At 38.8% G+C, this 18,482-nt stretch overlaps 3 protein-coding genes across 3 annotated transcripts; all 3 read right to left on the minus strand.

Annotated features, from left to right (window-relative positions):
- Nucleotides 1-2,297: 2,297 nt before the first annotated feature.
- Nucleotides 2,298-8,883, minus strand: si:dkey-21c19.3 (sentrin-specific protease 1). The gene is made up of 18 exons (XM_026367877.1): nucleotides 8,286-8,883; nucleotides 7,964-8,022; nucleotides 7,655-7,842; nucleotides 7,495-7,570; nucleotides 7,182-7,374; nucleotides 6,910-7,054; nucleotides 6,697-6,815; nucleotides 5,925-6,205; nucleotides 5,750-5,813; nucleotides 5,558-5,596; nucleotides 5,381-5,465; nucleotides 5,128-5,268; nucleotides 4,875-5,006; nucleotides 4,509-4,712; nucleotides 4,351-4,430; nucleotides 4,147-4,231; nucleotides 3,640-3,735; nucleotides 2,298-3,563 (listed from the first exon to the last, which is right to left on the minus strand). The coding sequence occupies exons 1-18, from the start codon at nucleotides 8,417-8,419 to the stop codon at nucleotides 3,501-3,503; spliced, it is 2,184 nt and encodes a 727-aa protein (XP_026223662.1). The 5' UTR covers nucleotides 8,420-8,883; the 3' UTR covers nucleotides 2,298-3,500.
- An 845-nt stretch (nucleotides 8,884-9,728) lies between these two features.
- LOC113167683 (protein lifeguard 2-like) lies at nucleotides 9,729-14,888 on the minus strand. The gene is made up of 12 exons (XM_026368478.1): nucleotides 14,731-14,888; nucleotides 13,109-13,199; nucleotides 12,900-12,988; nucleotides 12,698-12,762; nucleotides 12,552-12,605; nucleotides 12,404-12,454; nucleotides 12,261-12,300; nucleotides 12,009-12,046; nucleotides 11,665-11,752; nucleotides 11,424-11,519; nucleotides 11,156-11,209; nucleotides 9,729-10,999 (listed from the first exon to the last, which is right to left on the minus strand). Exons 1-12 carry the CDS (start codon nucleotides 14,743-14,745, stop codon nucleotides 10,850-10,852), a joined length of 831 nt encoding a protein of 276 aa, XP_026224263.1. The 5' UTR covers nucleotides 14,746-14,888; the 3' UTR covers nucleotides 9,729-10,849.
- A 561-nt stretch (nucleotides 14,889-15,449) lies between these two features.
- mfsd5 (major facilitator superfamily domain containing 5) lies at nucleotides 15,450-18,301 on the minus strand. The gene is made up of 2 exons (XM_026369037.1): nucleotides 18,163-18,301; nucleotides 15,450-17,654 (listed from the first exon to the last, which is right to left on the minus strand). The coding sequence occupies exon 2, from the start codon at nucleotides 17,571-17,573 to the stop codon at nucleotides 16,125-16,127; it is 1,449 nt and encodes a 482-aa protein (XP_026224822.1). The 5' UTR covers nucleotides 17,574-17,654; nucleotides 18,163-18,301; the 3' UTR covers nucleotides 15,450-16,124.
- Between the last annotated feature and the right edge of the window lie 181 nt (nucleotides 18,302-18,482).

Here is an 18,482-nt window from a genome sequence, read left to right on the forward strand (position 1 = left end):
AATCAAAAAGCTGATGGCTCACATTTTAGCCAAATATGGTGCTGACTTGGATTAGCTTCTCGTGAAGTAGCAGCAAGTTTATCGAGTATGAAACCATACCTGAAGTGGTCTCACTTCTTTTTGGCACTTGGCTCTCAAATAATTTATAGTTGCATCAATCTCAACAAAGCTTCAGACAATCAGATTACAAAGAACACTTAGACATGATGGTTATTAATGGCTGATTTCGTCTTTGAAAGAGCTAAATAGAGTTAAAGCATTCCAGAGATTATATCAGAAAGATCTAAATATTAGTTCACTTTGAGCTGCTCCACTTGATGAAATCCAAAGCTTAACAGGGATCACATCGCACACACAGAGCTGCCTGTATATAAGAGATTTACGTTGTTTTGGCTTACTTTGGATTACATTTTATCAATGCAGTGACGCTTCGGTTGTTTAGAATATAACATCATATCAAATTGTCTGAACATAGCAATTACTGTATTGCTGTGTTTTTTTATAAAAGGGGAAGGCAACTATCCACTAAATCCAAAAAAACGTATTTTCTGAAGCATGAATTGGATGTTAATAGACTATGAAGTTCTTTTTATACAGATCAACTGGTGAAGCATGGCTCTGTCCTGTTATATCTTCAGAGAACACTAACAAGGTGGATCATTATCTCATAGAGATTCTTTAAGACTGGCCATTGATGCATGTTTGCATCAGTTTCTGCATTTCTTTTTCACCTCAATGATTTTTTTAAAAACATTTTTTTATTTAAAGTTTTTAATTGTTTTATTTTCTGTTTTAATACTTTTAAAATTGATCTTATTTTGCAAAGAAGCTTTGATTTTATTTTTGATAGTGTGTTGTGTGCTTAATAGAGAGTAGATGTTTTCAACTTAGAAAAAAATAGAGATTGTATGTTTGCAGACTTCTGTCGTTCTGGTTTTAAGTGCTGTTGTCGAAGAGGCTTTAATGTTTAATGTAAACATTTCAGTTCCGTCTCTGTCACCAGTCTTGGCACTTTATGAACGTGACTCCTGATCATGGATGAATCATATATGCTAGGTTCAGATACATTATTGCAGAGTTATACCCCAAGCAGCTGGGAACAACGTAACAGAAATATATGTTCAAACCTTGACATACCTCATCCTGCCTGAGCAATGTAGATTCAGTTTGTGTACAAGGTTCACAGGCAATAAACAACTACAGTAGGTCTCATGGCTGTTCACAGCTGGTACTGTGTCCACTTCCTTTAACTCTTCCGTCCAAATTTCGGAAAGCATCCCCAAGGTCTGATGATCTATGCAATTAATTTATTATCCTTACAAATGCAATACTACAGATAACAGAGACACCTCACAATATGAGTCTTTCATTATATACATTGAGATTATTTTCTTTTCTGACACTAATTGTTAGCAAAGATTTCTGCATTAAAAGGGAATGGTTTCGTACCAAAATGTGGTTGTCACTTCAACTGTAGGTAATTTAGGATCTTTAAAAAATATATACGGCAAGTGAGCTTTATGTGTATGCAGGCAGGTGTTGTTCACCTCTCTATCCAGCTTTGATTTCACACCATATGTTTGTCCTAGCGCTAATTCACCATTCCATCCATTTGTGATTTTATGTGATGGTTAAATTTTCTGTGTTCTATACGGTCGTACTTGTTAACTGGCCTCCATGCCGAGTTATTTATTCTCATGTTTTGTCATGAACCATGAAAAAAGTTCATTTCGAGAAGAAAATTTAACTTCACAGAAATGCCTTAGATTTCACTGGAAGGGAATAGTGAAGGGCTATAAAGACTAGGTGAGCTTAACCTCTGACTGGAATTTTTTTTTCCATGCACTGCTAATGTTGAAAAGATTTTTATTCTATCAAACTACTCTGAACATAGATATGTGAAGCAAGGAATTATTTGCAACTTTGCTATTGCGTTCCATCATCATTCCATTGTTTTTATCTGAAACATTGACAACAAAGTGGTGGCTTTTTCAGTCTAAAGAACTGTTGCTGCTAATTTTGGATTGCTAAGTATTTAGAAAAGTTTTTGCTGAAGGTCGTTCAATTTATCAAGTCACATTTGGAGTCTGTTTGTAAATCGTGTTCAGTGATGTCCATGCAGTCTTTAGTTTTGTGCATCAAACAACCTCTCCTCAGTAAATGTTTGTCTTTCTGTAGGTCTTTTGTCTTCTCCATAGAAAGAAAAAAAAAAAAAAAAAAAAAAAACTACAGCTATTAAACATTGAACTTGGTTTGATTTCGAACTTGTCATTTTTTTTAATAAAATTTTTTTCCACTGTGGTTTCTGTATTTTTTATTTTATTAAACAAGGAACCATTTGCACATTGTATCTTGTAAAAGAGATAATGCTCTCTAAAGAAGCCAACACATCCACATCTTCTCATGTTCATCAACTGTGGCAGTTTTATATCAAGCCCAAATAATTTTGAGGTAATACACAAAAAGTCACAACGAATTTGTTTCTAAAACAGACTTTGATCTAGATAAAAATATATAGGAAATATGTAAAAAAAAAAAAAAAAAAAAGTATATTACACTGTTCAAGAAGCTGTATATGTTTGAAGTATGTACAAAGTCCAAAATATACTGAATATGCCCAAAATTTGCTGTTGAACTAAGAGACTTTGAAATAGATAAAATAGATTAATTTACAATCTTTTATCTAGGTTACGAAATAAGAGGGTAACAGCCAAACCTTTATAGCCCGCTGCTTTAGGGTAGAATTAAGACTGTTTTGTCACAATTACGTGGCAAGGTAAGACAACGAGTTTTCTTTAAAAATTATACTCTAATGAAATTAAAGGCTTTTGTGCATTTAATCAGAAAATTACAAAAATAATCATGTTATGTGTAATGTTCATATTGCAAACAAACAAAAACAAAAAGAATAAATCTCAAATTGTCAGACGAGTTGCCATTCAAAATTCTGTCTGTGGGCATTCATTGTTTCACGGTAAACTCAAATTTTGCACCTTTGCACATACCAAGAGTATCAAATACTGACATTTAAACCAAAATATAGTATTACTGTTATAAATATGCAGCATAACAGACTCATCTCCCTGTAAGACAAAACATGTAAACTGTGTGTCTGCATCAGACTGAACATTGCTGCTCAGAGTATGGTCTGTAAGTCAGTACAAATGTGATTTCGCTACCAGTTCTGGCTGTGAAATGCAAACATGCAGTGTTTCAGCTGCTATACCGATGCTCCATGGTCGCATCAAAGTCAAATGAACTGGAGAACATAAGTGGGAGGCAGTGTTTGGGATCTCCAGCAACATCCTGTCAGGCAAGATCGACTGACGGCTTGACTGACTTAAGAGGATGGAGTTACAGGCCTGGTTCCTGATCTGATGAGCTGGTGTACAAGTCTTTCCCAGCACACGACTACTGTCAGTGGAACCCGCTGTTGATGAACGTCATTATTTGTATCACAGCGTTACCGACTGTACAAGTTCACAATCCTCATCCTGATATCACAACAGCTTGCGGTTTAAAATCTCCCAAACCATTCGTTTTCTGAAGTAGGGCATGTGTATCTGTGAATGAGAAAGCAGAGGTCACATGTGCCCTTAATTCGCAATCATGATGATTTCCCACATTGTCTTTGATTACCTGTGTGAATGTGATTGGCTTGTCTTTGGTAATGTAATCTGCATATTTGCATGTGAACATTCCACAGTCGCTACCATTCATCTGTTGTGGAATTTCCTGAGAACAACGAACAAATAAAAATAATGAGCATTGGTTTTACAGATTGCCGTTAAGCTTAAAACTGGTCCATTTTGATCTCCAGCAGATTGATTAGAACATCATTACAAAACATAATATTTTCAATAACAAAACAATATTTGAGAGTATTGATATTTTCTTACACCGCTAATCATTTTCTTTTCTAAATTCTGTCAAGAAATGACCGCCACTTTTCCTTCAGAACTACTTAAATTGCAAGTTAGGTACCAATAAAATAGTAACTTAGTAGCAAAGCTCTACTGTAACCTGGAACTTGTTGCCTGCTAATAATGGAAATCCATGTAGAATTCCTTAATATAATTTGATATAATTGCAAACACTGAAAAAAAGCTACATGACGCTCTCAGCCATCATGCATATAGGACTTACAGTGCGCTTTTTGCTGTGCAGAGTCCAGCCTGAGGTATCCAGTTCTTTGCCCTTCTTGTCCTTACTTTCTTGCTGCAGATATTCACTGGCGAAACAAAAATGAATAACTTTACATCTCAATGTCTCATTTTGCAGCAGTAACATTTATCTCTCCATATATTTTTTATTTCAAAAAACAAATACAAATCTGACAGAGAAACTTACAACAGTATTTTGCATGCTTCATCATTGTTTCCTCCCATTGAATCAAAGTACATAATAGCCTTTTTCCGGAAATCCACCACCTGAGAAAAAGAGAAAAAAGAAATTACAATCTAAATCTATATTGCTCCAAGTTCACAATTCTGGTCATTCATACTCACAGAGAGGCACCAGTGCACCCCCAAGTGGACAGGAACCAAGAGGATATCCTTAGAAAAAATGTCCATCTTTTTAGTCCAGCGGCGAACAGCAGAGTAGCCGCTGCTGCGCAGCTTAGGGTAGAAAAATGTGTTGAACGTATTGACTGATGGCAGGCTGGAGTCCTTACTGCGCTCAACCAGCAGGTTCATGTAAAAGTTAATCACCTGAGAGATTAAGAAGGAAAAGAACTACAACATGGTTCTGTTGTATGACATTTTTTAAGTGGACAATACAATTACGTTTTTTGTGTGTGGCTAATTGATGCAAAATTAATGCCTGCTGCTAATTTACACACAAATCATACCTTTAGGATAATGTGTACTCACCTCGTCATTTAGCCAGTTGAGGTTGCTGAGCGTCTGCAGGTCTTTACGTGTAAGGCTGAGACCAAAGCCTTCACTTAGTACCTCATGAGGACTACCTCCTCTCAGCGCCCTGTTGATCTCAGCTTCCATTTCCTTTATAGAAACAGGAAAAATGTGAAAATCTGAAAGTATTAGCTTTAAGATTACACTAACTTCAAATACTTAATGATAAACACAGCACGCATATAAAAAGGTAAAGATGCAACAAACATACCTCTGTAAGTTGAGGGAATTCTGGTTTCTCTACCAGTGATTTCGGTTCTTCTATCACAGGTGTCAAAGGAACCTCCTTCTCCAAAGGAACTCGAACATGGACCTCCACATCTGGGCTGCGTTGCCCCTCTTCAGACAGGCGCTGGGAACCAGTAATAACATGACAGAAGTTAGTGTGTTAGAAGCTTGAGGTTGAGAAACAATGCACATGGTAAAACTGAGTCAGAAAGAGGGTTTTAGTGGTCCACAGTCACCTGTCGAAGCAGCTTAGCAGCCAGAGCCTCCTGTTCTTCAATCTGTCGCCTTCTTTCTCGTGCCCGAGAGTCATACATACTTGTCCTATAGTGAGGAAAAACAAAGTTTCCTTTTTGGCTCTATTCAGGAATATAACTTAAGCAATTACATACTGTAATGCACCAGCATGTACTTACAATTCTTTGATCCATAATTCAGCTTGGAAACATGGCACACTGTAATGATAGATAGTATTATGCTGCGTATACACGCAAAGCGTGGTGATATATATTCAAATTAAAATATAAATTAAATTGATGGCATCATTGTGAAATTATTGGATGTCTAAGTCGTGCAACTTTATTCTGATTATGTCAACAATTAATTACCTTGAGCCATCTTGCTTTTTGCCCTTCTGCTCACTTACAATAATTACAGAGTCACCATCATATGCTAAAAAAAAAGAAAAGAAGAAAATTACAACCCAGCAAAAATAGAGAACAAATCAAACATTCATTTTACTTTTTATATCAGTGCCTACATAGAGCGTAGCAAGTAGTCTACCTGAAGATTGTGTGTCCTGAGAAGAGTTATCCTGCAGAGCAGATGGAGAGGGAACTGTGAGAGTAGCTGCTCTGCTGGAACTGAGGTCCATGTCCAGGGACCACGTCTGGATCCCTGACTTGCTGGAGGCCCCCACTGGGCTGGGGAGGTTGCTGGAGCTCTGGCTCGACATGCCTCTTGGGCTGGGGGGATTGCTGGGTCCTTCTGAAGTTCCTGCTACTGCTGACCCAGCAGGGGAAGAGAACTGCAGCAATCTGTGGCTGGTGGTCAAAAAGCTGGTGCTGATAGAAATTTGACAGGGGAAAGCAGATGAGACAACAGACACCATCTAAACCCAGACCAAATATAATCAAAGGGTTACAAATAGAGAAGAATAAATAAATCAAATTAGTTAAATATTTACTATGGATAGACATGAATAAAGACTTTGCAAATGTAGTAAAAATAGTCATAGTGTTCCTTAACTCTAACCCTATAAGACATACATGCAACTACCACAATATCACAAAACCTGGTACAGATGCTAATATTAATATGGCTTTGCTGTTCAAAAGAATCACTTAAACTTCAATGTATGAGAAATTGCTACCACTTTTGAACCTCTGTTGATCATAAAGTTGTAAAACAGAAAAACAGAAATTAGTTTAAGATGTAATTCAAGCCTACAAGTTGGCCTGTTATTAAATTCTGATAATATTCTCCCTTCGGTGACTCCCCTTCTCTGCAGCCAGACTCCAGCATTTTTAAAGTCCATAGTTATATAGATACGTACAAATCTCTATGTGACCTCACAATGGCATGTGAGCTGCCGTTGTGAAGACAAGAAGACTGGCCATCAGAGACCATGGTTAGAAGCTGCCTGTAGACCTCCTTCTCTTCTGCACAAACAGCCTGGATAAACAGAGGAGAACTATAAAATCTACAAAGAAATTCAACAACTAAATTTGAAGCAATCACATGGAACCTTATTATTTTGATGCCTGACCTCCTGTGCTGTACACTGGGATCTTGCCCGGTGTATGTGGCCTGATGAAGTGCTGTGTGTTGGGCTCTGCATCACTTTGATGGGAAAGGTCTTCTCATACATGCTGGTGCAGGGGCGGCTTGTTGTGCTCATGCCACTACACAAACTACAAACACAAGATGATAGATTGATAAACATCATCAACTGACAGTGATTCAAACCACATAATAGTTAATTATATAATAAGCAACTATTCAAACAGTTTCCCCCTTGAGTTTAAAAGAAAGTGGTACCTTGGTGTTCCAAACGATCGGAGGTTTAGGGGCCTGCCTAGTCGTGGTGAGGGTTGCAGTTTAGGAGTGACATAAGGTACCAAGTTAACCGAGTGTCCATTTGTTTTGGGCACCTCGCGATGTGTAGGACTCATACACACTTGTCTCCTGCAGACTTTTGATCCCATGATGGACTTCTCATTACGTAACCATTCTAAAGTTGGAACAAAACAATAAGGTAATTAACTTCTCTCCAAGACCTGAAAGACTGCACAAACTCTGACATTTCAATGCAAAGCAAAGCCTCCTATAATGATTCAAATAATAGCTTTACCCGATTTGGATGATTTCCACTCCAAAGTTGTCGAGGGAGCCACAAATGTTTCAGGCAGAGAGTTTCTTTCAAGAACCTTAAACCAAACACATTCATGACATTTTTAAATAAAAGAAAAGGATAGTTCTAAAATGTCAGGTGCCAATAATGAATTCCTTACCGGCCTGCCTGCCCAGCCTGCTGCTGATGTTGATGGCTGTGGTTGAGATTCTGGTAGTGGAGGACCAGGGGAGGCAGGCAGTATATTTCTCAAGGTAGGGCTTACGTTGTTCTTCATCCATGTAGCCACACTGGAGCTATGAGTCTTAACCCCCTCAGCTGCAATCTTGACTGTGTCAATAAGATCCCCTAGATCATTTTAAATCAGACAAACAAGACGGTAAGATGGGTAACACTGATTTGACTAACGCTAGGTCGTCACAGATATTTGCATCATGACATACAGTGTTATGTGCGATGTTGCAATTACCCATTCGTGATTTCTTTATCATTAACCCATCTTGTTCGAGGTTATGTCCATCTTCCAAACTTAACAGACAAAAACACATATAAATATTACAACAAACAGATACTGATGTTATAGTAACAGTCATTCTGCCAGCTTCACCACATTATAACAAATGATTGAAACGCTAAATGTACAGTTAGGAGATGAATGGTGATTCTGCAGAAACAGTTATAACAGTGATTCATTTAATAACTTCAGAGCAACTTGGTCTTGATTTTAACTCTGTCTTTCTAAATATACTGACATTTAGTTACACAAGGGAAAAGGCTATTAAAGCTCATACCATTCAATTGGTCTTTTCCTTCTTATCTGTCCATCTCCCGGTTCCCTGTGTGCATCTGAGTGCTCTGCAGCTGGTACACCATTGCGAAGACTGGCGAAGCTTGTTTCTATCCATTCGTAGATTTTATTCAACATGGCTCGAAAGTTTTAGAAATAGCGCCGCTGATTCAAAGATAGAATGGCTATGGCTGCTTTCACTCTACTTGTCAATACAGTTCAATTACACTACAATTGACGGAGGCGGGCTAGCTGGGGCTACTTCAGAGGCTAACAGTCCTCACAAATATCATTTTACTTTCCCACGAAGCGAGCTATCCGTTAGCTAGTTAGCCTAGAATTCGCTAGTTGCTTAGCTAGCACGCCGTGCGAACTACCTTGCTAGCTAACGTTGCTAGCTGCGCGGCTAATTTATGGAAGTATGTTTAATTTCCAACAGGAATGCGATGAGTCGCAACCATTAAGTTCGGAAAAATGGTTATCATTTTGAGTCACTCCCTAACTCATTTATATACCATTAGCGTGACTTTAAATTGCGTATAAACTCGTTGAAGAATAACATCTCCCGCTTCTTCCTCATTCAAAACCACAACATGGCTGAACCTGACGCTCTACCATCGCACGCTGTGATTGGACGACTGCGTGCCGTAAATCCGAGTATGCTCGAAACTTACTGGCTCGTTGCAGACAGTAGGGGAACATTTAATTTGTCGTCACACCCGCCGGCATTTAAGTTGGGGCCGGTTGTATTTCTGTCATTTAGAGGCATCACATGCACGCTGCTGCTGGCGGTGTTGTCTGTTTCATTCATGCACAAACATAGCACATAAAAGGCCGAGTGTGATTTTAGATCGACACTTTCGATTGAATAGTCATTGCAGACAGATCCAAATCTGTGACAAATGCTATATGCTGCACAGGGTACAGAGAACACGTTATATTCCAATGCAATGTGTCAATCGGAAGCTAGAAAACACAAAACAGATGGTAAATTCACCATGTAGTCACTGACAGTGTCATGGACAGCATGCTGAGCAATGAGTGAGGGGCCTTAAGGGGCTCATAAGCTACCATGATTCAACAGTCAGTGGAAAAAATGAACACAGTCACATAAAACAATCTAGACAAAAAATGTATTATTAGAAAACATGTTTGTTTGCAGTTGATATTATAATAATTGAGAATATTTTGAGACGCTACGTAGAAACAAGTTACCTTCACATGCATGTAGCTGAAAATACACAGTGAAACTGAAATTCATCTGCATTTTACCCTGTTGAACATTGCGAACAGGGCACTGTTCATTATTAGCCATAATAAATTATGGATAATAATTCCTATTAGCTATAATTCATTTCATAACCTGCAGTCTGTCACAAGTAGTATTTGCGAAACATACTATACATGTGTCAGTGTAAATCAATCAAAAAGAGCCAGTTACTGCATTCATACATATCCACCCTTTTATTTAAATAATACATTAACACCAACACTACGGTGAAATGCAGGGTGCTCTTAAAACAACATTATCAACTCAATATCAACATATCAATATTATCAAAATTAAAGTAATCCAAGGTCACTTCAGAAGGCTTAATGTTAAGCTTCAATCTCCCCGTTTTATTTTACACCCTTTCTAAAATATATCATTCTGTCATAAAAAATAGATTTCAAATGTCATGAAATACAACATTAAAGCTCCTTAACAAATCCCTATCAAAATGTACAGTGAATACATACATTTATGGCACTGTCATGTGTTTAATACACAAGTAACCACGTCAAACTGAGAAAGTTTAAATTAATTCAAATGATTTCAAGTAATATTTAATTCAAATAACACTGCAATAATGTTAACATAATAAATGACAGTTTCATTGATTATTGGACCACAAATTCACGTGCTGACCACACAGTATGCAGTGAATATGAGTACCAAACCAAGGCAGCATAAGGAGCAACATCCCAAATCCAGTAAATAACATCTTTACATTGTCATTCAAAAGCCAGTAGAACATGTCATCCATCTTACAGCTGTTAAAAACAGTGAAACACTTGTACTGTATGTTGTATGTCACAGTTCTGAGATACTGAGACATTGCATATGATTGAAAGTGCAGGGAAGTCTTTATTTTTTTTTCAAAGTTACATTTGCATGTATGCTTTCCGTTGCTAAATCAACCACCGAAAGCAATAGTCCAATGATTTGATGACTGTACTTTGCATAGCTGGGGCTTTTTTAAGAGCCATGCATTATTTACTGGAGCTCTCTTAAAGAACACTGGTATCTATTGTTTGCAAGAAATTTGCAACAATAAATACCAAAGACCCCCATACAGCTTCATATAGACACTTTAATCTACACTAAAAGGAGAAAATTCACAGATCACTGAATGTTTCTGGCTGGTAAAGCTAGTAAGCTAACATGCTCTGGCATGTTAGAGAAGCACTTGGAAGCACTGTTACCACAAAAACCAAAAAATAAAAAGACTCTTATAATATTCATCTAAATTTCCATACTGGTGCATCCTACGTCTCTAGGTCGAAAAGGTACAGTAAGGTGACGGGCTAGTCTTGTTTTCGTCCAAAGATTTGGAGGAAGAAGGAGAAGATGTAGATGATATCTAGGTAGATATTGAGAGTGGCGAAGACATACTCCTCTGGACTTATGGTGTACCGCTTGTTCCCCATGAGGAGCTGGGTGTCGAATGCCAAAAACTATAACAGAAAGGAAAATAGTAAGTAAGACACATTTTTGTTAGCTTCTGTCTGCTTACTATTATAATCTAGATATAAAACACATGTATTTACATAACACATATATGTATGTACAGTCTGGCCTTTTCTAATGTCTTAAGTGTTTAAAACTCTTACCATGGTAAACAGTATGGCTCCCAAGGTGGCATAGATGGCATCTAACCAGGGTACCTACATGGCAAAAGTGATTAAATGTGATTGCAGTATTTAGCTCAGCTTGTGAAAGGTCCACCATGTAAAGTCTGACTTACTCCATGCATGGGTTTGGTGATGGAACTACTAAATATACATTTGTATTTCATGTAACTATATCATGGTTATCTCAAAATCCTTCATGTTCCATTAACTGTTCCCATAACTGTTTGATTTGGAGAGTTGTACTTACATATTGAAAGGGAAGGACGATTGCCAGTACCAGTCCAGAAATGAACAAGACCATGCAGAAGATAAAGAGCACGCCATGGTATGATGTCACATCAAACTGTATGGAGAAAGCACATGAAATCAAACCTCCTTGTGTTAATCCAACAGCTGTAAAACACTGACATACATTTATGTCATACATCCTCAATCCTGCTCATACGGTACCATATAAAATATTGAGTACAGAATTTTTTTTTTCTTACCTTGGTTTGAAAGCTGAAAACTGTGACCAAAAGACAAACTGCTACCGTGATGCCCAGGCACATCACCACGGACTTGGTGTTATAGAAACTATTAAAAAAAAAAAGAAATAGGCTAAACTTACCAAAAAATATTTTAAGCTATTCAAAACAAAAAAAAAGTTTTTTATAGGTAGACATCACTGACTACACACAACACCTCACTAACCCTAAATATATTACTTCCTAATTACATACATGCAAAATTCATCATTCATTCATGTCCACGGAGAGAGTCTGAAGAATGTATGCAAAATACAAATCATAACTAGACAGAGACTAAAAGAGTGAGCAAACAAAAAGCATACCTGGACAACATCCCTGTCATGTAGGAGAGGGAGAGGGTCTGTAACGGGACGAGTTATGTGAAAATGCAGAATTTAGTTCAAATCTCTCTCTGGAAGGCATTGATTTTAACACAATATACTGATTGATTTGATTTAACAGTTCTAAACTACACTTTGACATTTTGGTTTGAAAACACTGCTCATGAAAAAAAGAACAGAAAAATCAGTTTAAACATTAAACCAAAAAAAAAAGTAAATTAGCATTGTACTTACAAAGATGGCAAGCAGAATTAGATTCCACGGAAACTGTCTCCTGTAGGAGTGAGATTTTTTTTTATCTATACATATTTAATGTAACTTTATTTTATGATAAAGTTATGATAAAATGTATTTATTTGTTTAATTAGTATTTTTACCTTGGTGCTGAACAACAAGATAGAGTCAGATATGTGACAAAAAACACAGCGCTGTTAAAGAACGGATATTTAATTAGATATGTGGAAGTGATACAGGCTAAAAATGTAATAGTTTACTGAGCTGGTCCTGATCAAACTAGTTACTTACTAAGAGGCCCAGTACCACCCAGGTTTGCTCTGAATGTAGTCCTTCACAGGGTCACTACAGGTAAGACAGTCTGAGGTCAGTAAAGTACTCAGTGATTTGTTCAGTATTGTTAAACATGAGAATATTTTAGAAAACACTGGTCTCACCAGAATGTGAAAAGAGCCACAATAGCAAGAGTGACCAAGAGCTGGATCATCAAGATGGAGTACACCTAAAAAAATACAAGTCAAAGTGAAAAGATGATCTAACTGTAAATATATGTCCTGCTGGTAAATTCAGTGATGCACAGCATTCACAGCACAGCTAATATTGTGATCTGTGATCTGACCCTGAAAAAGCTTTGGATACCTTACGGATGAAGATCCTCCTGATGTTGCGATCATCCCATGTGAACTCAGTGAGCATCTCTACATCATTGTAACAAGGAGCACTGATACCTAGAGAACACGTTTGATTAAAGTTTTTTCTTTTTTTTTCAAAATTCACAAAGTTCAACTGACAAGCACATGTTCAAGATAATGAGATAACAGAAGGTGGGTGTAGAGGCGTTGTCCAACCTGCTGTGGCTTCTTCATAGCTGGGCGGAGCCGGTGACACCAAGGTCTGTCCACTGGAGGAGCCATTGGTGGTCTTATTTGCAACTAACAGCTGAAAGCATAACAGATGATCAGTTGTTATCTTTTAGTTTACAGTCTGGCAGTTTGGCAGTGATGGGGAAATGTTCCACATCGTACTTGTGCTTGTACTGATGTATACTGCTCTCTACAGTGCAGTGTGTCAGTACATTAATCATGTAACCAGTGTGACATATAAACACATGCATGTCATAATCACAATCCCTACTATTCTTAGCACTTTCAGCAACAACCACTGGTACAGCTTCTTTGTTTCTGTTCCCATCAATTGGCCTATGTTTAGTTTGTCCATTCTGTCATTTAGCAGACGCTTTTATCCAAAGCGACTACATTCAAACAGTTTTCAGTGTTTAGATGCTGATTAGGTTTTTTAGTTTGCTCACACACTTACCCTACCGTAACCCTAACCATTTCCAGCTCATTACTGAGACATCCTAACCTTTAACAGACACTTGAACTGCCTTTAATAATTAACTCTGAAACAAACTCACCAACTGCTTCATCATCACTTGTGACTCATATATTCCATACAACACATTAGCGTTCAATGTCTTTGTCAATATCTCAATAACTTTAGTTCTTATTTACTGCAGATTTACAAATTATTTTCATTCTGTCTAGTAATTGACACAAGTGTAAGACAGGGTATGTGTATTTATTTTCTATTATGTGTAAGAAAGATGTAATGCAACCAAGCACTAGTTTTATCACTAATACATCAGACTTCTTTTGTTGACTGACCAAGAAATAAAAAAAAACAAAACTAAATGGTGGATAATAGTATAATTATTTAAGATACCACAAACTATCATAGAAAATTGGGGAAACAATAAAATACTCACATTTAATAAGCTGATTCCGTTTTTTTTTTTTCATTTTTCTTAAAATTAATAAAATTAATTATCAAAATTAATAATAATAATTAACCTGCAATGTGTGGAAAATACTCAGACGCTGGTTTAAAAAGCACAAACAGCTTTTCTTACTGTATTTGTATTATCTTCGAAGACTGCTCTAACTGTGTGGATGGATTTGAGCAGAACAGACTGGAGCCAATGAAAAGGTCCAGAGAGACACGGGGTTGCCACGGTGACGCATCTCACTCAGGTAAACTCAGGTAACACTGGACCACTTTATTATATTATATTAAAACATCCTATTACCGTAAATGAACAATTACAACGAAGCATCACGTGTTATAACTGTGTCATCCTGTGGGAGTTTGGTCTAGAAATGCAAAGACGCAACGTCGTTCGTGCACAAACCACACACTAGTAGGCTGAACCGGCTATTTTATTTCCCATATTTCATTGAAATCACTAAATTTGCTAAATGTGGCCGTAATCACAACTAATCAGCCTGCTTTTCCAGCTTGCATGTGACCATAGTGAGACAAATGGATGGCGCACATGCATACAAACTGTTATATAATTATCTAAACCCGATGCAGAAATTCAAAATACAGAAGTGCTTTTATTGTGGTAAATAACAGCACATGAGGAAAGAAAGATGCACTAAATAACTCAATGAAAGCAAGCTCTTACCTTGCCCTGTGTCATGATGGCTGTCTGTCGTCCGGCTCTGTCTGCCAACCAGTCAATATGTCTGATCTAGAGTTTTCTTTTTCTTGTTGCTGTTATTTTTTGCAGATTCTGGATGAAGACTGGCGGCTGTGAGAACTTAAGCTGCTCTTGCTGCCTGCTCGGACTGAACAACCTGACGATCTAGTGATGTAATCCCAACACAACGCAGTTAAGAGTCGTGCAGATACCCCTCCCTCACCCACAGAGGGATGTTCTAGCAGCATCCAGGTGAAGCTGCGGCATACACACAAGGTGGGACTGTACCACATCACTAGGGAAAATGGGGAGGATGGAGGCCTGCGTGGTGCGTTATGGGGGGAGAAATCGAGATACATCTGGAAGTTTGGACTGCAGCAAAAAGATAGGAGAGGGGTTTGCAGGGGCTAGAAATTTACAGATTTACAGAGTTATGTAAATGTGTGTTCACTGTGAATTGAAATGTCGAAATTAAATACCCTGATAAAAAGTTTTTATTTTTAACTAAGGTGAACGTTATTCACGCTATAAATTACTAACAAATGAATTCGTCCATATTATAATTTAAAAAGATTGATGAAGCAGTATGACACTTTTATGCAAAACAAATTCATTAACATTGATTTAGCTTGAATAAATGATTTTAAGTTGATTTCTCAGTTTAAAAAAAAAACATCAATATGCAATAAAAAACAAAAACATCATTTACAATATGTACACTTTTTATTCCAAGTGCAAAGGCTGGAAACATGTTAAGACAGTACAGAAAAACCTTGCACATGGTGCAAAAACAGCATTCAAAGCAAAATTGACCTACAGTAGACTGTTTTTCAGACACATGGAGAAAGAGCACAAAGTCCAAGAAGTACAATTAAGAGGTGACAGATACTGGTCTACATGCTAGTCATGACCTATTTCTATGGATATTTATTCTTGCTGTTATTTCATGTCTCTTCTAATACTTTTGATGGCACTTCCATATTATAGATCCCCACAGAGCTAATCTTATAAAAACACATATTCCCATCTCCCTAAAGCTGGAACAACTGCAGGAATTACATGTTTTTTCTTGAATAGAATGATGAGATTCATACAAGCCTGACTATGTTTCCAACAATTTATTTAACTAATAACAGAGATAAGGTCACGTTCCCAAAGCATCCCTAAACAAAGAAGATTAATAAAAGTGTTTTCTCAAAAAGAAAGAACTAGGTAAATATATTAAAATTAGAAAAAAAACACCTGTTTTGGTCTTTGATTTCCTTCATTAATGTGTTTGACTTTTGACTATTCTGGTCAAACATTAAGTTTCAAACAAGATATTCTTCCACAATACAAAAGAAACCGATCAAGCATAAATGGATGTGTGGCCCAGATCCTCAGTACATATCCGTCTCCCCTCTGTTTCCCTCCAGTTTCAGGTCTGTGTCGTTTCTGCCCAGGGTGAACAGACTGACGACCGCCATCAAAGCTGCCAACATCATGACTGCGCAGCCTCCAAACATGTGCCTGGTTCCGCTGCCACTCTCCCCTCCACCTGTACCCGATACCTCCCCGTGAAGGGCCAGCAGCCCTAGGCAGGCCAGTAGGTGCAGAGGTAGCCTAAACCAGCCCAGCACACCGGCCCGCTTCTCCTCTGGGATCACCCTACCCTGGAGAAAACTGACTGCAGGGAAGTACAGGCCACAGGCCAGCTCCAGCAGCAAGAAGGCCAGAAAAGATTCATGAGGTCTAGGCTGGCCTGCGGCAGTGGAAAAGGTCAGCATGAAGAAAGAGAAGAAGGCCATCAGCACAGCCAGGCAGAGCACATGGCCAGGTTGTAGATGGTAGCGAGTGGAGGTGGCTAGGCGATACAGCAAGGAGCCAGCCATACTGGCAGCCATCAAGCAGGAGAACACTATTCCTAAGGGAGGCCCATGAGGGTCCAGTACTGGGGTCCACAAGAAAACAAAAATGAAGAGGACACTTTCAAACAGAGCCTGCACTCCACCCAAGAGCAGGACTCTCCTGTCTGAGAGCAGGCACCGCAGGCCCTCATGGCAGCTGCGTGAGAACTGGGCTTTTGCTGACAAACGGGTCACTCCTCCATTTGGTGTACCAAGAAGTAGTGTCTGCTTGTCCCCTTCAGGACCTCCCTCAGCCTCTTCCTTGCCCCAGTCTGTTAGCACCACCCACGCACAGCACATCAGACAGGGAACAGCCAGAAGAAAGGGAGCCACCGGCCCAAGGTGGAGCCACTCAGCCAGCAAGTTAGCTACCAGCCCTGCTCCCACAGCGAGTCCGTGGTTCCAGGTGGCCACTTTGGTGAAGGTTGTGGGAATCCACTCCTTAGGAAAATCGTGGACGTCTACATGTCTATGCACGTACCAGGCTTCAAATGTGGTGGTTAGAAGAGATGTGGACAGGCCTCCCAAAATACGGCCCACAATCAAAACAAAGTAGTCTCTGGACAGCTTGGTAAGACAACAAGCAGAGTAGGACAGGCAGAAGAGAAGACATGTCTGTCTGCGGCCCAAGGCTTGAGGGAGCCAGGCTGAAAAAGGAGCAAACAGAACACAGGACGCCAGGCCGCACACATATAAGATGGCTATTTGTGATTCCAGGAAGCTGTAGTGCCGGTAAAGTTTATAGAGGTAAGGACCCTGGAGCCAGTCTGCCCACAAAGCTAAAAGGTATGCTCGGAGGAATATAGTCTGGAAGCCACGGAAAGCTGGGTTGGCTACAGCTGTAGGAGCAGACTGAGGAGGGGTGAGGCGGCGTGCTGTGAGCTCCAAGCCAACACACAGGGCAAGCAGGAAAATGATGGTGAAATACGCTGTCACCAACATGGTGTGATAAACTGCACCCAGCTGAGGTCAAACCAGAGGTCTTGGGGCGTTTTCAAATCTTTTCTTTCCGTTTCTCGGCACCTGTGGAGACACAGAAGCGAATACGTGGTTTGAAACAGGCTGCAGACCGGGGCTGAAGTGGTAAAACATGGACAGAGTTGTTTGCACCGCTTGACATCAAAATTAAAGCCTTAAGTATATTAGGACCGGTGAAAACCTTTATCGTCACTGCCGATTCGGTAGCTAATTTCGTAAATTCATTCATTAACTGGATAAAGTTAACGTGACTTAACATATTAATACGTGGCTAACATGGCTAACAGGTTTCACTTTGTGAGAGTCTCTTAATCGGCCGAAAACGCATTAGATACTAACGATAGTATATTATTAGTTTTAGCCACAGTCATGACTAACAGTTGGATTAGTGATTAGTTTATTTTATTTAAGCACGTAGCTCATTTCTAGCGCTCAGATGCAACGTTACCTAGATGCTAATGTTGTTTAGCTAACAACAGCCTACGAGGAAGGTAGTTAGCACTTGTTCTACTTCTTACAACTATAATGTTTCATACTGTATAGTGTGTCTTACCGTGTATTTTAAAGGGAGCCTCATAATGGCGACACGACGTCAAAAGTGATAACAGGAAACATAACGAACAAGTGATAGTAGAAGATAAATAGATGGAGACAAGTGCGCTTTTACTAGCAAACTATTCACTTCCGGGATCCGGGATGTGTTATTCTACCACCAGGGGGCGGCGCTGCTCTGTTCTTCGCCTCTTGCAGCAGCTTTCTCTTGGGGACAGTCCCGTCTGCAGAGCGGAATATTTATTTACTACTGGTTTGTTATTTGATTTCCTGAAAGAAGTAGCGACTTCAAATTTGTGGTTTTCCGCGTTTTATACACTT

The sequence above is a fragment of the Anabas testudineus genome, chromosome 7 (assembly GCF_900324465.2).
Source record: "Anabas testudineus chromosome 7, fAnaTes1.2, whole genome shotgun sequence".
Classification (NCBI taxonomy): domain Eukaryota; kingdom Metazoa; phylum Chordata; class Actinopteri; order Anabantiformes; family Anabantidae; genus Anabas; species Anabas testudineus.

Coding starts and splice junctions, on each gene's coding strand:
- si:dkey-21c19.3 (XM_026367877.1), bottom strand. CDS start 8,419: ATGTTGAATAAAATCTACGAATGGATAGAAACAAGCTTCGCCAGTCTT. Junction 6,816..6,909: donor CCCAGTGTACAGCACAGGAG/GTCAGGCATCAA, acceptor CTGTTTATCCAG/GCTGTTTGTGCAGAAGAGAA. Junction 4,431..4,508: donor GGGTGCACTGGTGCCTCTCT/GTGAGTATGAAT, acceptor TCTTTTTCTCAG/GTGGTGGATTTCCGGAAAAA.
- LOC113167683 (XM_026368478.1), bottom strand. Junction 12,989..13,108: donor CTATGAAGAAGCCACAGCAG/GTTGGACAACGC, acceptor CGTGTTCTCTAG/GTATCAGTGCTCCTTGTTAC. Junction 11,000..11,155: donor GAGCCATACTGTTTACCATG/GTAAGAGTTTTA, acceptor TTTCTGTTATAG/TTTTTGGCATTCGACACCCA.
- mfsd5 (XM_026369037.1), bottom strand. CDS start 17,573: ATGTTGGTGACAGCGTATTTCACCATCATTTTCCTGCTTGCCCTGTGT.